This window comes from Aethalodelphis obliquidens, unplaced genomic scaffold, assembly GCF_003676395.1.
Source record: "Aethalodelphis obliquidens isolate GAN/ISIS:26980383/991018 unplaced genomic scaffold, ASM367639v1 scaffold23, whole genome shotgun sequence".
Lineage (NCBI taxonomy): Eukaryota > Metazoa > Chordata > Mammalia > Artiodactyla > Delphinidae > Aethalodelphis > Aethalodelphis obliquidens.
Genome location: NW_020837967.1, coordinates 23,980,079 through 23,999,197, shown reverse-complemented (window position 1 = coordinate 23,999,197; position 19,119 = coordinate 23,980,079). Strand labels below are relative to the sequence as shown.

The 19,119-nt window shown below is 36.6% G+C and overlaps 1 protein-coding gene across 2 annotated transcripts in view; it reads left to right on the top strand.

The window, feature by feature from the left end:
• The window catches only part of ZEB1 (zinc finger E-box binding homeobox 1), a 194,598-nt gene that overhangs the window by 135,838 nt on the left and 39,641 nt on the right, over positions 1-19,119 (top strand). Inside the window, exon 3 of one of the 2 annotated variants that reach the window (XM_027122070.1) lies at positions 13,154-13,213. In XM_027122070.1, coding sequence (XP_026977871.1) covers positions 13,154-13,213 — 60 coding nt within the window. Of the gene's footprint in view, positions 1-13,150; positions 13,214-19,119 lie in introns of both variants that reach the window. The other variant, XM_027122069.1, reaches the window with a different exon arrangement.

Genomic DNA, 19,119 nt, shown 5'->3' with positions numbered 1-19,119 from the left:
TTTGAGCTCCTTCCAGAAAACCAAATGATTAATTCCAACAAGTACTGCTCCCAATTAGACCAACTGAAAGCAGCACTCGACAAAAAGTGTCCAGAATTAGTCAACAGAAAACGCACAATCTTCCATGAGGATAACGCAAGACCGCATGTTTCTTTGATTACCAGGCAAAAACTGTTACAGCTTGGCTGGGAAGTTCTGATTCATCCACCAGATTCACCAGACATTGCACCTTCAGGTTTCCATTTATTTCGGTCTTCACAAAATTCTCTTAATGGAAAAAATTTCAATTCCCCGGAAGACCGTAAAAGGCACCTGGAACAGTTCTTTGCTCAAGAGAAAGTTCTGGGAAGATGGAATTATGAAGTTGTCTGAAAAATGGCAGAAGGTAGTGGAACAAAAAGGTGAATATGTTGTTCAACAAAGTTCTTGGTGAAAATGAAAAGTGTGTCTTTTATTTGTACTTAAAATCTGAAGGAACCTTTTGGCCCACCAAATATATCCCTCTAGACTATAAACATTCCCATGGCCTCCAGCAAGGCCAGGACCTAGTAATTGCTAGATGATTCTTGGTTTTCAGGCCTATGGTATCTGATATCGAACCCTACATCACAATCTTCTTCTTGGCTAGCCAGCAAATAGATGTTATCCTCTTTCTTCTCCTTGCTCTAAGACTATTTAACCACTTGACTGGTTTTCTGTTGCTGCCATAACAAATTACCAGCACACTCAATGGCTTAAACAACACAAATGTATGGTTTTACAGCGCTGTTGGTCATAAGCCCATGACAGACCTCACTGGGCTAAAACCTGAGTGTTGACAGAGCTGCGTATTTTTCTGGAGATCCTAGGAGAGGATCAATTTCCTCACTCATTTGGAGATTGGTGGAATCAGTTCCTTTTGGTTGTAGGACCAAGGACCCCACAGGACAGTTCCATCAGCAAAGAACTCCTCACTGTACCCTTTTTAGTCACACCTTCCTCCTACTGCAAACCCTGGTGGCCACGGCCTCTTCTCTGTCACTGTGGTTTTGGTTTTTTGAGAAGGTCATATAGATGAAATCACAGCATAACACATTTTGTGTCTGGCTTCCTGCATGCTGCATGCCTTTGAGATCCATTCATCCTGTTGCAAGGATAAGTGCTGTACTCTTCGTTGGTGAGTAGTGTTCCGTTATATGGACGCACCACAGTTTATCCGTTCACCCACTGAAGGACATTTGGCTGTTCCCTGTTTGTGGGGATTATTAATAAAGCTGTAAACACTGGTGTATGTGTGGGGTTTTGTGAACAGTTTTCATTTCTCTAAGGCTAACTTGTAGTGGTATTGTTGAATAAAATGTTAAGTGTACGTTTAATGTTTTAAGAAAATGTCAAAGTGCTTTCCAGAGTGGCTGTTACCCCGCCAGTAATGCAGGAAGATCGAGTTTCTGCACATCCTCACCACTGCTTGGTTTTATCGGTTATTTTTTACTTCAGCCATTGTAATAAGTGTGTCTTTATCATGTGTCGCTCTCCTGTGCATTCCCTTGATGGCTAGTGAAGTTGAACATTTTTCATGTGTTTGTTTGCCATCTGGATATCCCCTTCAGAAGTGTCTGTTCGTGTCTTTTGTGCATTTATATAAACAGGGTTTTAGTTGTAAGTTTTGAGTGATCCTTTTAGTTGTAGCAAATATTTTCTCCCAGCCTATAGCTTTTCATTCTCTTATCCTAGCCTTTCACAGAGCAAAACTTTTAGATCCATTGAGGTCCTCTAACAGTTTTTCCTTTTATGGATCATGCTTTGGTGTCATGTCCAAGAACTCTTTGCTTACCCCAAGATTACTGGAATTTTCTCCTTTGTGTCCTTCACTTTTTTATCAGCTCTATGATCCATTTTCAGTTAATTTTTTATAAGATACAAGGTTGAGGTGAGCTTCATTTTTTTGGATATGGATGTCCATTTGTTCTGATATTGTTTGTTGAAAAGACTGTCCTTTCTCTGTTGAATTGCATTTGCACTTGTGTCAAAACTTAATGTCCATATTGTGAGGATCTGTCTCTGGACTCTGTTCTGGCGGTCTGTGGGTCTGTCCCTTTGCCAGTACCACATCATGTGATTACTGTGACTTTATCCTAAGTCTTAAAATTAGGCAATGACATTCCTCCACCTCTAATTTTCTTTTTAAAAATTGTTTTGACCATTATAGTTTCTTTGCCTTTCCATGTGAATTTTAGCATAATCTTATATATATATAAAAATCCTGCTGATGCTTTTATTTAAATTGTGTTAAATCTGTAGATCAATTTTGAGAGAACTAACATCTTTATTATGTTGAGGAGTCCCTATCTTTATTTTTTCCAGCTTTATTGAGATGTATTTGCTATGTAACATTGTTTAAGATGTACAATATGACTTGATATATGTTTTTATTATGGAATGATTGCCATAATAAGGTTAGTTAACACATCCATTACCTCACATAGTTACAACTGTGTGTATGGCGGGAACATTTAAGATCTATTCTCTTATTAGTACTTTCGAACTGTAATACAGTATTGTTAACTACATTCATCATGCCATTCTTTGGTTCCCAGAACTTACTCATAACTGGAAGTTTGTACCCTTTGACCACCATCTCCCATTTTCCCCAGCCCTGGGCAGCCACCAATCTGCATTCTGTTTCTGTGAGTTATGTTTCTAAGATTCTGCCTATAAATGAGATCACGCAGTATTTGTCTCCCTTTGACTTATTTCACTCAGCATAATGCCCTCAAGTTTCATCCGTGTTGCTGCATAGGGCAGGATTTGCTTCTTTTTTGCTGCTGAATAATATTTCATTGTGTGTGTGTATGTGTATACATACCACATTTTCTTTATTCATCTCTTGATGTACACTTTGTTTGCATGTCTTGGCTATTGTACATAATGCTTCAGTGAACATGGGAGTACAGATATTTCTTGAGACAGTAATTTCTTTTCCTTCAGATATATACCTAGAAGTAGGATTCGTGGATCACGTGGTAGTTCTATTTTTAATTTTCTTGAGGAATCTCCATGCTGTTTTTCATAGTGGCTGCACCAGTTTACATGCCCAACAGTACACAAGGGTTCCCTTTTCTCCACACCCTCTCCAGCATTTATTATTTGTAGACTTTCGAATGATGGCCATTCTGACCCGTGTGAGGTGGTACCTCACTGTAGTTTTGATTTGCATTTCCCTGATGGTAAGTGATACTGAACACCTTTTCATGTACCTCTTGACCATCTGTAGATCTGCTTTGAAAAAAATTTCTATTCAGGTCCTTTGCCCATTTTTAAATCATTATTATTTTTTTTTTTTTTACTGTCAAGTGGTATAAGTTCCTCGTATATTTTGAATATTAGCCCCTTTTCAGATGTACGGTTTGCAGATATTTTCTCCCACCCCATAGGTTGTCTTTTCACTTTGTTGATCATTCATTTTGCTATGCAGAAGCTTTTTTAGTTTGATGTATTTCTTCCTACTTGTTTATTTTTTATTTTGTTGCTTGTGCTTTGGTGTCATATCTAGAAAATCACTGCCAAGACCAGTGTCAAGGAGTTTCTTCCCTATGTTTTCTTCCAGGATTTTTATGGTTTCATGTCTCATGTTGAAGTCTTTAATCCATTTCTAGTTAGTTTTTGAGAGTGATACAAGATAGGAGTCCAGTTTCACTTTTACATGTGACTGTCCAGTTTTCCCAACACCATTTATTGAAGAGACCATCTCTTGCCCATTGAGTATTCTTGGCTCCCTTGTCAAATATTAGTTGACTGTATACACGTGGGTTTATTTCTGGGCCTTTGATTCTTTTCCGTTAGTCTGTGTTTTTAATGCCAGTACCATACTGTTTTTATTACTATAGCTTTGTAATATGGTTTGAAATCAGGAAATGTGAGGCCTCTAGCTTTGTTCTTATTTCTCAAGATTGTTTTGGCTATTCAAGGTCTTTTGTGATTCTGTATAAATTTTAGGATTTTTTTTTCTATTTCTGTAAAAAATGCCACTGGGATTTTGATAGGGATTGCATTGAATCTACAGATATCTCTGGGTAGTATGGACATTTTAACAATATTAATTCTTCTAGTTCATGAACAGAAGATATCTTTCCACTTATTTGTGTCTTCTTCAATTTCTTTCATCAGTGTTTTACAGTTTTTAGTGTACAGATCTTTTACCTCCTTGGTTATTCCTAAGTATTTTATTGGTTTTGACACTGTTGTAAACAGATTGTTTTCTTTATTTCTCTTTCAGGCAGTTCACTGTTAGTATATAAAAATGCAACTGATTTTTTGTATGTTGATTTTTTTTCTTGTCCTGCACAGGTATTGTTTGATTTCTTGCATCAGTGTTTTGTAGTTTCAAAATGCAGGTCATTAACATGTTTTGAGAGACTTAAAACAGGTCATTAACATGTTTTGAGAGACTTAAAACCTATGTCTTTCATTTTTGAAGGGAGAAACTATTGTGAATGTTTTGTTTTTAATTAAGTTTCCATTTGTTCATTGCTGTTATATAGCAAGCAATATGATTCATTTTTGTGTGTTGCCCTTGTATCCTGCAGACTTGCTAGTTCTAGAAATTTTTTGTAGATTCCTTGAGATTTCTATGTAGACAGTCTTCTCTTCAAATTGGGACAGTTTTTCTTCCTTTCTAATCTGTATAACTTTTATTTCTTTCTATTAAAAGATGTCAGGAGTGGTGAGAGTGGACATTTTTCTTTTCCCCAATCTTAGAGGGGGAAGTATTTGATCTTTTACTTTTAAATCTAATGTTAACTGTAGCTTTGTTGTAGATGCTCTTTATCAAACTGAGTAAGTTTTCATTTCTAGTTTGCTGAGAGTTTTCACCATGAAGAGATGTGAAATTTTTTCAAATGCTTTTTCTGCATCAATTGAGATGATCATGCAGTTTTGCTTCTTTAGCCTGTTAACACAGTAGAATGCATTACTGGACTTCCCAGTATTGAACCGGCCTTAGATTGATTCCCTGGAAAGCCCCTCTTAGTCATTGTGTTTTCATATATTGCTTAATATGACTTGGTAATTTTTTGTTGAAGATTTTTGTGCCAATGTACATGAGAGATATTGGTCTATAGGTGGGGTTTTTTTTTTGGCAATATTGTTACATGATTTTGATATCAGGGTAATGTGGACCTCATAAAATTAGTAGGAAAGTCTTCCTTTCTCTTCTATTTTCTTGAAAATATTATTTAAATTTAGTGTAATTCATTAACTGTCTGGAAAAATTTAAAGTAAAACCATCTGGACCTAGAATTTTATATTGTTTGGGGGGAAGGTTTTAAACTCCAAATTCAATTTTTAAAACAGTTATAGGAATATTCAAGTTAACCATCTCATCTTGGATGACTTGTAGTAGTTTCTAGTTTTTGAGGAAATGGTCCATTTCAAAGTTTTCAAATTCATGTGTGTTAGAGATGTTAACCTTACAGGACTGCTTTAAGGAAAATAGCTCACAATTACATAGCACTTACTATGTGCCTGGTACAGTACTAAGCATATACTATATTGATTTAATCTTCACAACTACCCTAAGAGGTACGGTTACTATCCTCCAAATTTATATTTTGTAAACTGATTATGTACTGCCTCACAGATTTCATAATGGACATACAAAATTTTTCATTTTAGGTGTAAATAATTACAAAAACAGTCTAATTTCTAGCACATTAAAAATGACATTTTTAACATCATTCTTATATGTGAAATCCGTAGCAATTTAATACCTTCATTTAATACTTTGATTCATTTTTTAAAAATATGAATAAACTCTTCTTTAAGAGTCAGAAATGTATATCTTAATGTTTACTCCTTGGACTCATAGTGGTCCCTTATAACCCTTTTAATATCTTCTGGCTTTTCAGTGATATCCCCTTTTCATTCCTGATATTAGAAATTTGTGGCTTCCCTCTTTTTTTGTCAGTCTTACTTAAGGTTTGTCAATTTTATTGATCTTTTCAAAGAACGTTTTATTGTTTTCTTCTGTTATTCTTTTTTGAATTTTATTGATTTCTGATCTTAATACTTCTTCCTTTCTGTTTGCCCTGGGTTTATTTTTCTCCTCTTTTCCCATTTCTAACATGGAAGCATAGAATTTTGATTTGAGTCCTTATTTTATAACATAAGCATTTAATAATGTAAATTACCCTTTATACAGTGTTTTAGGTGCATTCCACAAATTTTGATACATTGTTTTTCATTTTTCTATTTGACCCATGGATTCTTTAGAAGTGTGTTAATTTCCCAAGTGTTTAGAGATTTTCTCCTCTTTCTTCTACTGATATCTAGTTTATATTCATTATGGTAAGAACATACTTTGTTTTATATATATTTTTTAATTTGTTAAGTTTTGTTGTGTGATCTGTCTTCATGAATGTTCTATGTGCATCTGAAAAAGATTAGGGTGAATGTTTTATAAATGTCAGTTGGATCTGGTAGTTGTTAATGTTGCCTAGTTCTTTATATCCTTGCTGACTTTATCTGTCTGCTTGTTCTGTCAATTAATGTGAGAGGACTATTGAAGTCTCCAGTTATAATCATGGATTTGCCTCTGCTTTCTGTTCTCTCATTCACCTATTTTGAAGCTCTGTTGCTAGATTCATACAAATTTAAGATTGTTATGTCTTCTTGGTGAATTGACCTCATCATTATAATGTTTCTCTATATCTCTGGTAATTTTCTTAGCTCCAAAGCCTACTTTGATATTAAAATACTCACCTTAGCTTTCTTTTCATTAGTGTTTGTATGGTATATCTTTTTCCATCCTTTTACTTTTAACATACCTGTATCACTACATTTGAAATAACTTATTTGTAGAGAACTACAGATGGAGCTTGCTTTTTAAAATCTGTTCTGACAATCTCTGTCCCTTAATTGGCTTGCTTAGGCCATTTATATTTAATGTAACTTTTGGTGTTTGGGTTTAGGTTTATGATTGTATATTATTTGTTCACCGTTTTTTCATTCTTCTGTTTCTTCTTTTCCTGTCTTTTTTGGACCATTTGAATATGTTTTAGTATTACATTTTCACTTATTTATTTCATTTTTGACTATCTCTTTGTATAGTTTTTTTTAGTAGTTGCTCTGTTTTTTAAATTTTTTTATTGGAGTATAGTTGCTTTACAATGTTGTGTTAGTTTATGCTGTACAGCAAAGTGAATCACCTATATGTATACATATATCCCCTCTTTTTTGGATTTCCTTCTCATTTAGGTCACCACAGAGCATTGAGTAGAGGCCCCTGTGCTATACAGTAGGTTCTCATGAGTTATCTATTTTATACATAGTACCAGTAGTGTATATATGTCAATCCCAATCTCCCACTTCATCCCAAACCCGCCCCCCCTTTCCCCCTTGGTATCCATACATTTGTTCTCTACATCTGTGTCTCTATTTCTGCTTTATAAATAAGACCATCTGTACCAGTTTGTTCAGATTCCATATATGAGTTAATATACGATATTTGTTTTTCTCTTTCTGACTTACTTTGCTCTATAGATTTGAATGTTGCATGCTTTTCACAGTCTACTTAGAATCAGTATTTTACCAAGTGAAATATAGAAACCTTGCACCCACTGGGTCCCTTTACCCTCCTTCCTTCATGTTGTAGTTGTCACATGTAGTTGTCATTTCTTATGTTCTCCTTCATTCCTGACATTTCAAGTTTCCCTCTAATATCATTTCCCCTTCTTTATGAAGATCTCCTTCTAGCAGTTCTTTTAGATGAGGTCTCCTGTCAGCGAACTCTGCTAGGTTTCTTTTATCTAAGAATCTCTTTATTTTACCTCCAGTTCTGAAGTATATTTTCACTGGATGTGGAATTTAGGGTTGAGAGGCCTTTAAAAATGTTCCACTTCCTTATGGAATCCTTAATTTCTAATGATAAATATGCCGTCTTTTGAATCATTCTTCCCTTTATAGTCATGCTACGTTTTCTCTCTTTTCAAGATTTTTTTAATTTTAGTTTTCAGAGTTTGACTCGTGATCTGGGCCTGGATTTGGGGGGCTTTACCCTATTTGAGATTCAGTTAAACTCTTGAATCTATTAATTTGTGTCTTTTGTTAAATTTGGGATGTTTTTAGACATTATTTTTTCAAATATTTTTTTCTGTGTCGTTCTCTTTCTGGGGCTTACGTGACATGAAAGATACTTTATTATTATCCTACACATCTCAAGATTATTTTTTAATCATTTACTCTCTGTTTTTCAGATTAGATAATTTTTTTCATTGCTCTATCATCATGTTCACTGATCTTTCCTCTTTCATCTCCATTTTGCTATTGAGCCTCTCGAGTGATTTTTTTTTTTACATTTTTGTCACTAATTTTAGTTCTAAATTTCCTTTTGATTCTTTTTTATATCTTCTATTTGCTGATGAGAGTTTGCTGAGACTTTCTATCTTTCCACCTTTTCAGGAGTGTTCACCCTTACTTCTTGGAACAGTACTGGCTTACAGTCTTTGTCCTATAATTTCAACATCTGTGTCATCTCAGTGTTGCCATTTTTGATCACCTTTTCCCACAGGCGCTGCGATTTTCCTGGTTCTTTGTACGCTGGGTGATTTTGGATTGTATTCTGGACATTTTGAGTATTGTCTTATGAGACCCTTGTTGTTATTTAAATCCTGTGGAGAATCTTTGTATTTTTGGTTTAGCAGGCAATTCAGTGTATCAGGCTGTAAGTTCCAGGCAGCTTTCTGTGGGTTGTGGTTCCAACATCAGTTCAGTTTTCAAGGCTTTGCAGTGCTTTTCAGATCTGTGCCATGCAGTGGCCAGTCTGGGACATGAGTAGTGATCTTATCCCACACTTCAGTTCTCAGAGTCTGTGGTCAGATCCACATGTGAGAAGCTTGGGATGCACCCTGGAGCTCACAGACAGCTTTGTGCAGTCTCTCTCCCACGCCCCTCCCTCTCCACCGTCTCCTCAGTATTTCCAGTTCCTTGGGACTCCCCTGTTCAGTCTTCTGACAAAAACCTGGGACTTTGTCGCCGTACCTGATGCGTACTTCCTGCAACTGTGACTGCGAGAAGAAGGGCCAGCAAGAAGACAGGGAGGAGGAACTCAGTGGACATTTGTGCACTGTCTTCAGGCTCTGGTCCTCTGACTGGAGAAGAAGGTCCCTTTCCCTTGGAGTTTTAGGTACCCTTAGGCCCCTTCTGTCACCATGGCCTCTCCCACCACCGTGGAATGACCTGGGGGCTGGGACACAAGACAAAAGAGGGAAACATGCATATTTCTCCCTTCTTTGAGCCCCTTCCTGCTCCCTGAGCCTAAAGTAGAGGGCTTTCTTAGCACGCTCTTCGTGCCTCAGTGTTGACGTCCAGCTTTTGGGCCTCCCTGAACCCAGGCCGGGGTGGGAGGGGTCACTTCCAGCTCAGTGGCCCAGTCTTCCTCCCCTGCCTGCCTTCCTGCTGTGGTTCGCCTTCCAGAGGCTTCACACTGCCCCTGCCTGCATCCCCCCAGGTGCTCTAGCTGCATCCAGTGGGACACACAGGTGGTTTATCTCCATCTTAACCAAAGCTGACCCCAGGTGTATATTTTTTTTTTTACCATTATCTAAGTTAACAGGTATTCATGGAGGTTGTGAATTATATTTACCATGACATTGATGGGCAGTTATACCAAAAGTATATTAATACATATGTAGAACCTAAAGGATATTAGAAGGGAAGATGGCACTGTCTGGAAAGGTTCTGAAAAAGTACATAATGAAACAAATGTTTCACCCCTAAATAAAGTTTGAATACTATACTAATACTAATACTAATACTATACTATACTATACTACTACTATACTATACTAATACTGTACTTACACTATACTATACTATACTATACTATACTATCGGCGTTTGCTTTTTGGATAGTATTCCTGTAATAGGAACAGTGGGGTGGGGATAGCAGAGAGCAGGGTCAGGGAAGACTTACAAAATGAGAGACATGTGAACTGATCTTTAATGAATCAGATTAGTAGAAGTTACTCAGATGAATGGATAACAGCATTCTCGCAGAGAAAACAGCTTGAGAAGAAGCAGGTATACATGTGCATGGCATATGTGGATATGTGTCATCAAGGAAGAGACAAAAGCAGGAAAGGAAAATCTGATTCATTTAGCCACTTACTGTGCCTTATTAGCCATTGCTACAAAGTGTTCCCACAGAAACATGTGAAATGGTTAGAAACACCCTGGTATGAATTTCAGAAATGCAAGGTTTAGGATTTAGAACATGTGTTAAATCAGTCCTGTACTTTGCACTATTCTATCTTGCCATTGATAGTAAGCTTCTGGATTTTTAATTAAAGTCAATTGCATTTGTCAGTCTTACTTTTACTTGCTAGCAATTTCATCCTTTGGCAGAATGAACAAGTGCTGTCTATTTTGATCTAAATGTGTGCTATCTGCCTTTGACTTTTTTAAAACTAAGCTTTCAATTTTGAAATAATTATAGATTCACAAATAATTCAGTTTTAGATCTACAAATAATACAGAGAGCCCTTGTACCTTTTACCCAGTTTCCCCCAGTGGTAACATCTTGTAAAACTGTAGTGCAGTATCATAACCAGGATATTAACGCTGACATAGGTGAGATACAGAGCATTCCATCACCACAGGGCTCCCTACTTGCCTTCAGACAACCCACCCTCTCCTCCCCTCCACCCCACCCTTAACCCCTGGTAACCACTAAGCTGTTCTCCATTTTTGTCATTTTGTCATTTCAGTAATGTTATGTAAGTGGAATCATACAGTATGTAACGTTTTGGATTGGCCTTTTTCACTCTCCGTAATTTCTTGGAGATCCACTGAAGTTGTATGTATCAGTAGTTTGTTCCTTTTTGTTGCTGAGTAGTAGTTTATGACTTATTGCAGCTATATTTTACCCTTATTTAAAAAACTAAAGTCTTGTTACTGAGGAGTTTTTCCTTTATGTATTTGCTTTGGAATTTAGACTAAAAGCCAAAGCCTCAGCAGCATTCTGGTTTTCCTTCCTGAGTTGCATTTAGGTGGGTCAGTCGTAATGTGTTGACATTATGAAGTCTTACAGGAGAGAAAGTCTTATGTACAAGTAGATTCAACTACTTTACCCCTCATATATTTCTTAAAACTAGAAGTAAGATCAGAACACATGAGGGAGAACGCTGCTTGAGAAATATTTAGAACAGCCCCTGTTCCAAGACACCCTTGTGCTGATCCCTGGACAGAGCAGTGGGTGGTGGGGGGGCTGCCCCAGGTAGCAGTCTGCAGCAAGAGGAGTGTGCCCACCTTACAGCCCAGCATCAGCACCGTTTCTGTTTTCATTAGTTGACATGGTTTTAGTTATTGAACCAAAATTCCAGCCCCAGTAATGAGGGAAAGAATGGACACTCCCGGGTTTCGAATTGTGGTGAGTGTGGGATCAGATTCTGACATATGCCGCATACTCATCTAAGCAGCCTAGATTTTATTCCAGCAGAAGGAATGAAGAAGTGAATAATTTAATTGAATCGCACACAGTGTTTAAATTAGCTATAATAACTGTAAGTAGTAAAATTAATAAGGTCCAAAATACCACTTTAAACTTTAATATCAGTGTTATCTTCCACCTTAGCAAGTCATAACTCTGCCTGCTTTGATCTTCATTTGAGGAGAAGTAGAGAATGTGCATATGCAGTAATAAGTACCTGTATTACTATCATATAATTGCCCACTTGGCACACTGTTTATTTTAGTTTAAGTAGATGCTTTGGAGGAAGAGGAAAAAAAAGACATTAGAGATTTTCAGACACTTACCAAATACTAGTGTTTATCCTACAGTATTGTTAACACTTGACCAGGGATTTTTAAATTGTCATTTTGCTGATGGCAAATACAACATGAGAATTCTTCGGCAGAAGTTAGTCTCATCATTATCCACTTTAGACAGTGGTCTTTATGCTGATCTAGAGAGGTCTGTGCATATTTTAACTGTTTTTCACATAATGATCATCTTTAAGTAGTAACATAACAGTTAACGAGTATAGATAATCCGCTGAATAAATCCACCCGACAGTCCGGGACACTTAAGGAGATACATGCTTTAATGTGAGCACGTTTTACTTGATCAGTGCTCTGCTCCTCAATTCAATTATCAAACTTAGGGGACGTGTAAATCAACATTTCTGACTGACATATTCAACGGGATCGATTGGAGGGAAGATGACTACACAGCGTTTTAATATGACTGTAAGTCTTCTGATCATAATTATGATATATACTCTGAAAGCAGTTTTTAACTTATCTTTTGTATGTGCACAGGTTCTTAATAAACTATTTAATGAATAAAATGTACCTAAATATATAAAGCCAACTTTCTGCTTGCCTAAATAATGTGCATATCTACTCTGATCTTATGAGTTCATTACAAACATATATAGGTGGCAGAGAGAGATAATAGACACCTAAAATGTTTATTAGTACCTACACTGTTATCATTTATTACTACTTGTCAGTAGTTAGAATAATAAATACAGTGAAAGAAAAAGTATCGTCCACAGGTGTTTGCTCTGGGCACACTGCAGTTCGGTCCAGCCTGCCTTCTGCTTGTCCGGGACTCCGTCTCGTGAGGGGGCCAAGGTGGGGTAGCAGGTAGGCTTTAGAGCCGTTCAGACCTGCACGCAAGTCCCGCCTCCACCACCCAGCAACGTGTGTCCTTAGGCAGGTGGTTTAACCTCTTAAAGCCTCATGTTTTGGTGGGATTTTTAAATTTATGAGAAGGTAGTTATGAAGATTAAAGGAAATGAGTTGATAAGGCATCTAGTACAGTGCCCAGTACGTAGCAATCTGTGCTTCGGGAAGGAGATGCAAAAGGGAATCCTACTGCCTGTAGGTAGGTCTCCTCTCCTAAAAAATATGCTTAGAATTCTAAGACATGTATGCGTTCAGAATTACATATACATCTTCACTTATTTTGCTTCACTAAAATATCTGAGTTTTGTAAAACTATCTGCTTAATTTCTTTAAAAAGCTTTTCCTTACTAGGAGATATTACTATACTTATAAAAGGGAAAAAATCCAAACCAAATATAATCTGAAAGTTTCCTTTTCAGATTTCTAGAAGTTAAAATGTTGGTGAGAGGTGGATCTATTTTAATGCTTTGTTCTTTGATTTTAGCAGGAAAGGAAGGACAAGAAATCCTGGGGCCTGAAGCTCGGGCAGATGAAGTGGGAGGTACAGGTAACTCTTGCCTTTTTCACGCACACTGTCGTCCTTGAACAAGGCCTTTTGTGTCACTGGTTTGTGCATCTGTGAGTCCTGAATCTGTTTCCTACTCTTTATCTTGCCCCCTTTAAATGTTTAAGTACCTAGGCGTGTGGGACACTGTATGGAAAGTTAGCTCTCTATATTCTTCAAATACAGCGTAAGCTTACAGATTCATGTAATACAGGTTTCCATCCATCAGGATGACAAGTGTAATCTACAGATAATCCCCAAAATAAGTATCTGAATGATAATTTAAACTTCTGTCAAATTTTTTTACCATAGTTATAGAAACACAGATCTAACTATTTTGAGTTTCATTATTAGTTACCAGGATCTACACTGAATTGCCCACAAGACAAAAGAGAGAAAAATAAGCAGATATAATCGCTTATCCAGAAACCAGACTGAGAATCATGGACACTGATGAGTGAACATGTCACAGCAAACAAGAGAATAAACATTTTTCTTGTAATTACTGTGATTGAAAAAGGCCAAAATGACGTTGAATTATAGTAAACAGGAAAATTGCTTCTAGGTGACTAAAAGTACATACTCTCTGAGACTTAAGGCTATTCCTCTGTAATGGATTCAAATCAGATTTAAGAAGCAAAAGAATAAGTGCAAATCTTAAATGCAGATCTTACATATGATAAGAGTAGGCACTTAATTATTGTGTCTCATAAGTCAGTCTTAGAATGTAAACTTCAAAAATAAATTCCAGATTATTAAAACATTTCCTCAAAATTCTGTACTTAAAAGTAGTATAACTGTATTCTGTATATACAACCATAAATTAGATATTTCTATCATATAGTTTTAATTAAATTTTGGTTTTTTCCTTTGGTTTAACGTTTATAGTTTTTTTTTTCTTTGCAGTACATTTTAGGAGTATTCCACAGAGCCTTATAAATTACCTTGTGTTGTGTAAGATGAGTGTGTTTTATAGTAATGTGTCAAAAATAGATTTTCATCCATAATATAAGCGTCAGCCCTCCCATACTTGTCAGTTCTGTAAAACAAAGAGCAAGTCATTGTACTGTTCCTGAAGGTGCATTCCAAATTAACTAAATAATAATGGAGTATGTGATAATTTATGGTGCCTGCAGCCAAAGGTTTTGTATTCTGCCTTGAATATGGTTATGTTGAACTTGCATGAATAATGTATTCAGGTATGCTTGTTATCAAATATTTGTCAGGCTAACTTACACATTATATAAAATATTTAAACGAGGTATTTGTTATTAGTAAAATAGTGTTAATGAACACAAAAGAATGCTGTTCATTACTCTTTTATTTAATGTTAAAATTTGATGACTTACATTACCAGAGTAATATAAGTTATTCTGTAAAAGATCGTTTGCCCTTTTAGGCAAAATGCCAGCAAAAAAGACATTTACAGTTCCAAGTTTACAGTATTTTACCTCACAATTTGCTCTTCACTACGAAAATGAATGAATTCTTTCAGTTTGAAGTACTGAGTAATACATAATTTCCCTCCCCCCGCCAAAACAGTCACATCTGGAAGATATAGTCACTGTGTATCAGCCAGAGCTGCCACTGAAACACAGGACCCTCTGCCACAAGACGATGAGTCCTGTGCATTATTTCCTTGGAACATGGGGAGTTAGGAGTAGACAGACGTTTAGTGAAACCCCGACAAGTGCAGTTTTCAGCAAAGAAGGATGGAAATTAGACGTTTGAGACTATTGAGCAGTTAAACTTTAAAATGATGTTTCGCCTTTGCTTTTGTTACTTCCTTGACTTCTAGGGAATAATGTGCTGACAGAGTCAACAAAAACCTGGCACAAAGGTCACCATCATTAGTTTAGAACTTTGTCAGCTTCTTTCTGTAGCTGACTTCCTTCTGCAATTCACGAAGTGAAGAGAACTATGGTCTCAGCTTAGTATTCAGAGAGTGAAAAATCACCCAAAACAGGCTTTGTTCGTCTAAGCATCCCTTTTCTGTTTATATAGCTGATATTGTGCAGAGTTTTAAAATCGGAGGATAAAGATGGGATACTTTATTCTGATGGGAGTGAAATACTGATGGCCACGTTAAAAATGTTATTTAGTCTTTACACTAAACATTTGTGTCTCTCTCCTTGCTTTCTCTAATCTGCGATGATAACCTGTAATTCTGCCCTTCGTCACATGATTATAGTTCTATACTTTGACAATTAGCTCTGAGTTTCGTCACACCTGAAAGAAAACCAAATTATCATTACGTGTTTCTCTGTGTTTGCTCATCTCTTTAATGTTTAAACACGTAAGGTTATCAGTCTTAGGATGAGGAATTTTGCTTTATAATTGACCTTTTCACAACATGCACTTCCCAACACTTTAAATTTTATGGGTGAAACTGTGGAATGTCTGGTCTTAGCTTGAAATTGGCTTGGTAAATGCAGGTTCGTGGAGACAGTGTACTTTAGTTGTAAAGACGCCAGAATTTGAAAGCAGACTCCTAATACTGAATCATCTGCTCCAATTTAATGTTCACCTTACCAGGACTGCTTTGAGGAAAAGCATGACAATTATAGAGCACTTACTGTGTGCCTGGTACAATACTAAGCACATACTGTAGTAATTCATTTAATTCTCACAACTACCCTAAGAGGTGCTGTTATTCTCCAGATGTTATATTATACAAATGGATCATGTATTACTTCCCAGGTTTCTGATGGACGTATAAAATTCTTCATTTTAAGTGTAAGTACAGCTGACCCTTGAACAACATGGGTTTGAACGGTGCAGGTCCACTTACGTGCAGATTTTTCCGATAGTAAACACGGCAGTGCTGCAGCCTGGCCTCGGCTGAGTCGAGGATGCAGACCCACGTATGCAGAGGCCGACGCTAAGTTACACATGGACCTTGGACTGCATGGAGGGTCGGCACCAGTAACCTGCCCCGAGTTGTTCAAGGGTCAGCTGTACTTACAGCCTAATCTCTGGCATATTAAAAATGACATTTCTAACATCACTCTTATATTTGAAATCCAAAGAAATGTAATACCATGCATTTTTAAAATATGAATGAGCCTTCTTTAAGAGTCAGAAATGTTACATCATAATGTTTACCCCTTGAACTCATATTTCCATTCTATGTAGCCCATAGAATTTGATGCTAACATAGTGTATATTTCCTGTTCGAAGATATTTTTGATCAACTCTCATTTCCTTGCAAGAAAAACATGTATAGAAAGTGAAATCTAAGTTTCTCTTAAGTTCCCAGGAACCATACGGCTCTTAAGATTAAAAAAAAGTTATGGATTGATTTATCCTATGATTATTAGTCCTACATAGTTGATCACAGCATACATGACAAATTGTAATAAATATGGTTGACCCTTGAACAACATGGGGACTGGGTCGCCGACCCTCTGCCCAGTCAGAGTCCACACGTAACTGAGAGTCAGTGCTCCCGTGTACGCAGCCCCTCCGTACACAGGACCCCTCCCTGTCCGCGGTTCCATATCCGTGGCCACAACCAACCATGGATGGTGTAGAACTATAGTATTTACTGTATTGAAAAAACCCAGTGTAAGTGGACCTGTGCAGTTCACACCTGTGTTGTTCAGGGGTCAACTACTGATTAAAGAAAAAGGTTACTGGAAATGAGATTAAAGGAGCTGAAGTATTCTTCAATTAGCCCATATATCAGTAGTTTAATGTTGCTTATTCTAGAAGAAAAAGTGTTCAGCATTAATTGTTTCCTTTTTTTCTTTAGCACTGAGATAACCTTATTCTCATAAATAAAAAGGTGAAATACATTTTTGTTATAAATGATTTATTCGAGTCTTTACATATTCAGATTTGCAAAGAATTATGGTTATCTATTAATAAAAATATTTTGATGTCTTGTCAACTGACAGTTCTATGAAATGCTCCTTCAGTTTTGTTGAAAGCAAACATGGAAAGCCACCTAATTTCCTAAAGGATTTGTTTCCCAGTCACCAGAATCATTCACTCCCTCATTTCCTGGGACATATGCCAAAAGGCTTTACCAATACTTACTTATCAAAGGACTAATGATATCTGTTTTGGCTTTTGTTACTTTTTTCCCCTCACTTTGAGGCACCTTGTTTAATATATTCAGAAATGGTTGGAGATATTGAAATATTGCTGATTTTAGTACCTTCTGTCAGTACATTTTTTTAAATAAAAATCCTGTTAACATGTGAATTAACTATATTTTGATCAATACCTTAGAGCTATAGACTTAGTTCACTCAATTTCTGGAAAGTTTGTACCTAATAACCTTACTAGTAAAACCAGTTATCACTGTTAGACCAATCAGCCAAATCAGACTTTCTCTCAGAAGAAAAAGGGCGTCTTCATTTTTCTAATTAAAATAAATGTATCGATACACATTTTGAGGGATTTTATAAAATATTTTCTATGAAAAATATGTTACAAATAATGAGGAATATATAAAGTATAAATAAATACATCTTTAAAATAGATTATTCAATAATGAGATTAAGATTATTTAGATCTAATCGTTATGCTTTATAAAAATCTTGGTCTCCAAATGGGTACCTTTACAACCAGTGTGTAGATAAACTTATCACTTATTGAAGATGCAAGGTTTGTGTATAAAATACAGATTATGTGTATAATTCTGAAAAACATATACTATTTAAAACCTCATCATACCATCATCTAGCATATATATAGTTACTAGGCTATAGAAAATATAAACATTTTAAAAGTGGGGACTATTTAACTGAAATAAATATTTTTAATATAATCTGATAAAAATATTTTTAAGTAACTTGTCAAATCTATATTTCTGTATAGGAAATCACATAAAATATAAATTTCATTCATGAGTTTAATCTAGTTTAACTTGAAAATTTGAAGTTACATTGAAAAGACCTAATAACACAGACTTGCACTGCTTTAGTTATTCAGAAGTGCTTATTGTTCTAGCTAATGACCGATCCTAGGAAGGGTTTTCGAGAATACTCTTTGCTTTGCTCTCACCAGCCTCCTGAATAGCAGTGAATGTTTTAATAATAGGGAATGAAACAGGTGAGATCATTAAAGGAAAATTACTCTCACTCCCTCTGGATATATTACATAGCTGAGTTCAGAGCTTTGTAACTAGGGCCAAAATAATCCCCATTTCAATTGCCACACTTTATCCCTGATAGAAATCCATGTAAACAGGAAAGGCTGGACGCCTAGAGCGCTCTTATGTTGCCCTGATTGAGCAACAAAGAAGGTTTTCCCCAATCGGTATTTTGAATCGTTTTCCTTCGGCAACCTGGAGGCTTTTTACACTCCGAGGCAATGCACTGTATTAATGTAAGGGATGGAGGGGGAGGGATCTGCCTCTTTGAAGTTAGAGCAAAGGACTGTGAAAAGCAGGGGTAGAAAGAAGAACCTTCAGGATTCTAGGAAGGACCGTGCATGGAAGCTGAGGATCTGGAAGTAGATTCCATTTAAACCAACAGTACTGGCTTCCCTTTAAAAGAGCCTCCCCCCCCCCGCCCCGCACACACCACCGGATCCAGTAACCCTGGTTTGGTGGCTCAGAGGCGTCAACTAAAAACTACAGTTCTCAGTACAGTTACCATTGAACAGCACAGGCCTTAGAGGCACCTGACCCTCCCCGCGGTGGAAAATCTGTGTGTAATTTACAGCCAGCCCTTGCAACACGAGGTTCCTCTGTGTCCACAGTTCCACATCCACGGATTCAACCAACCACAGTCATGTAGTACCATAGTATTTACTATTGAAATAATCCGAGTATAAGTAGACCCACTCAGCTCAAACCCATGTTGTTCAGGGGCCAGCTGTGTACAGCAGATACTAAATAATTGATAGCTCTTGGCTGCATTTAAGAGGAGGAAAAAATGACGAGTCATCATGATTAC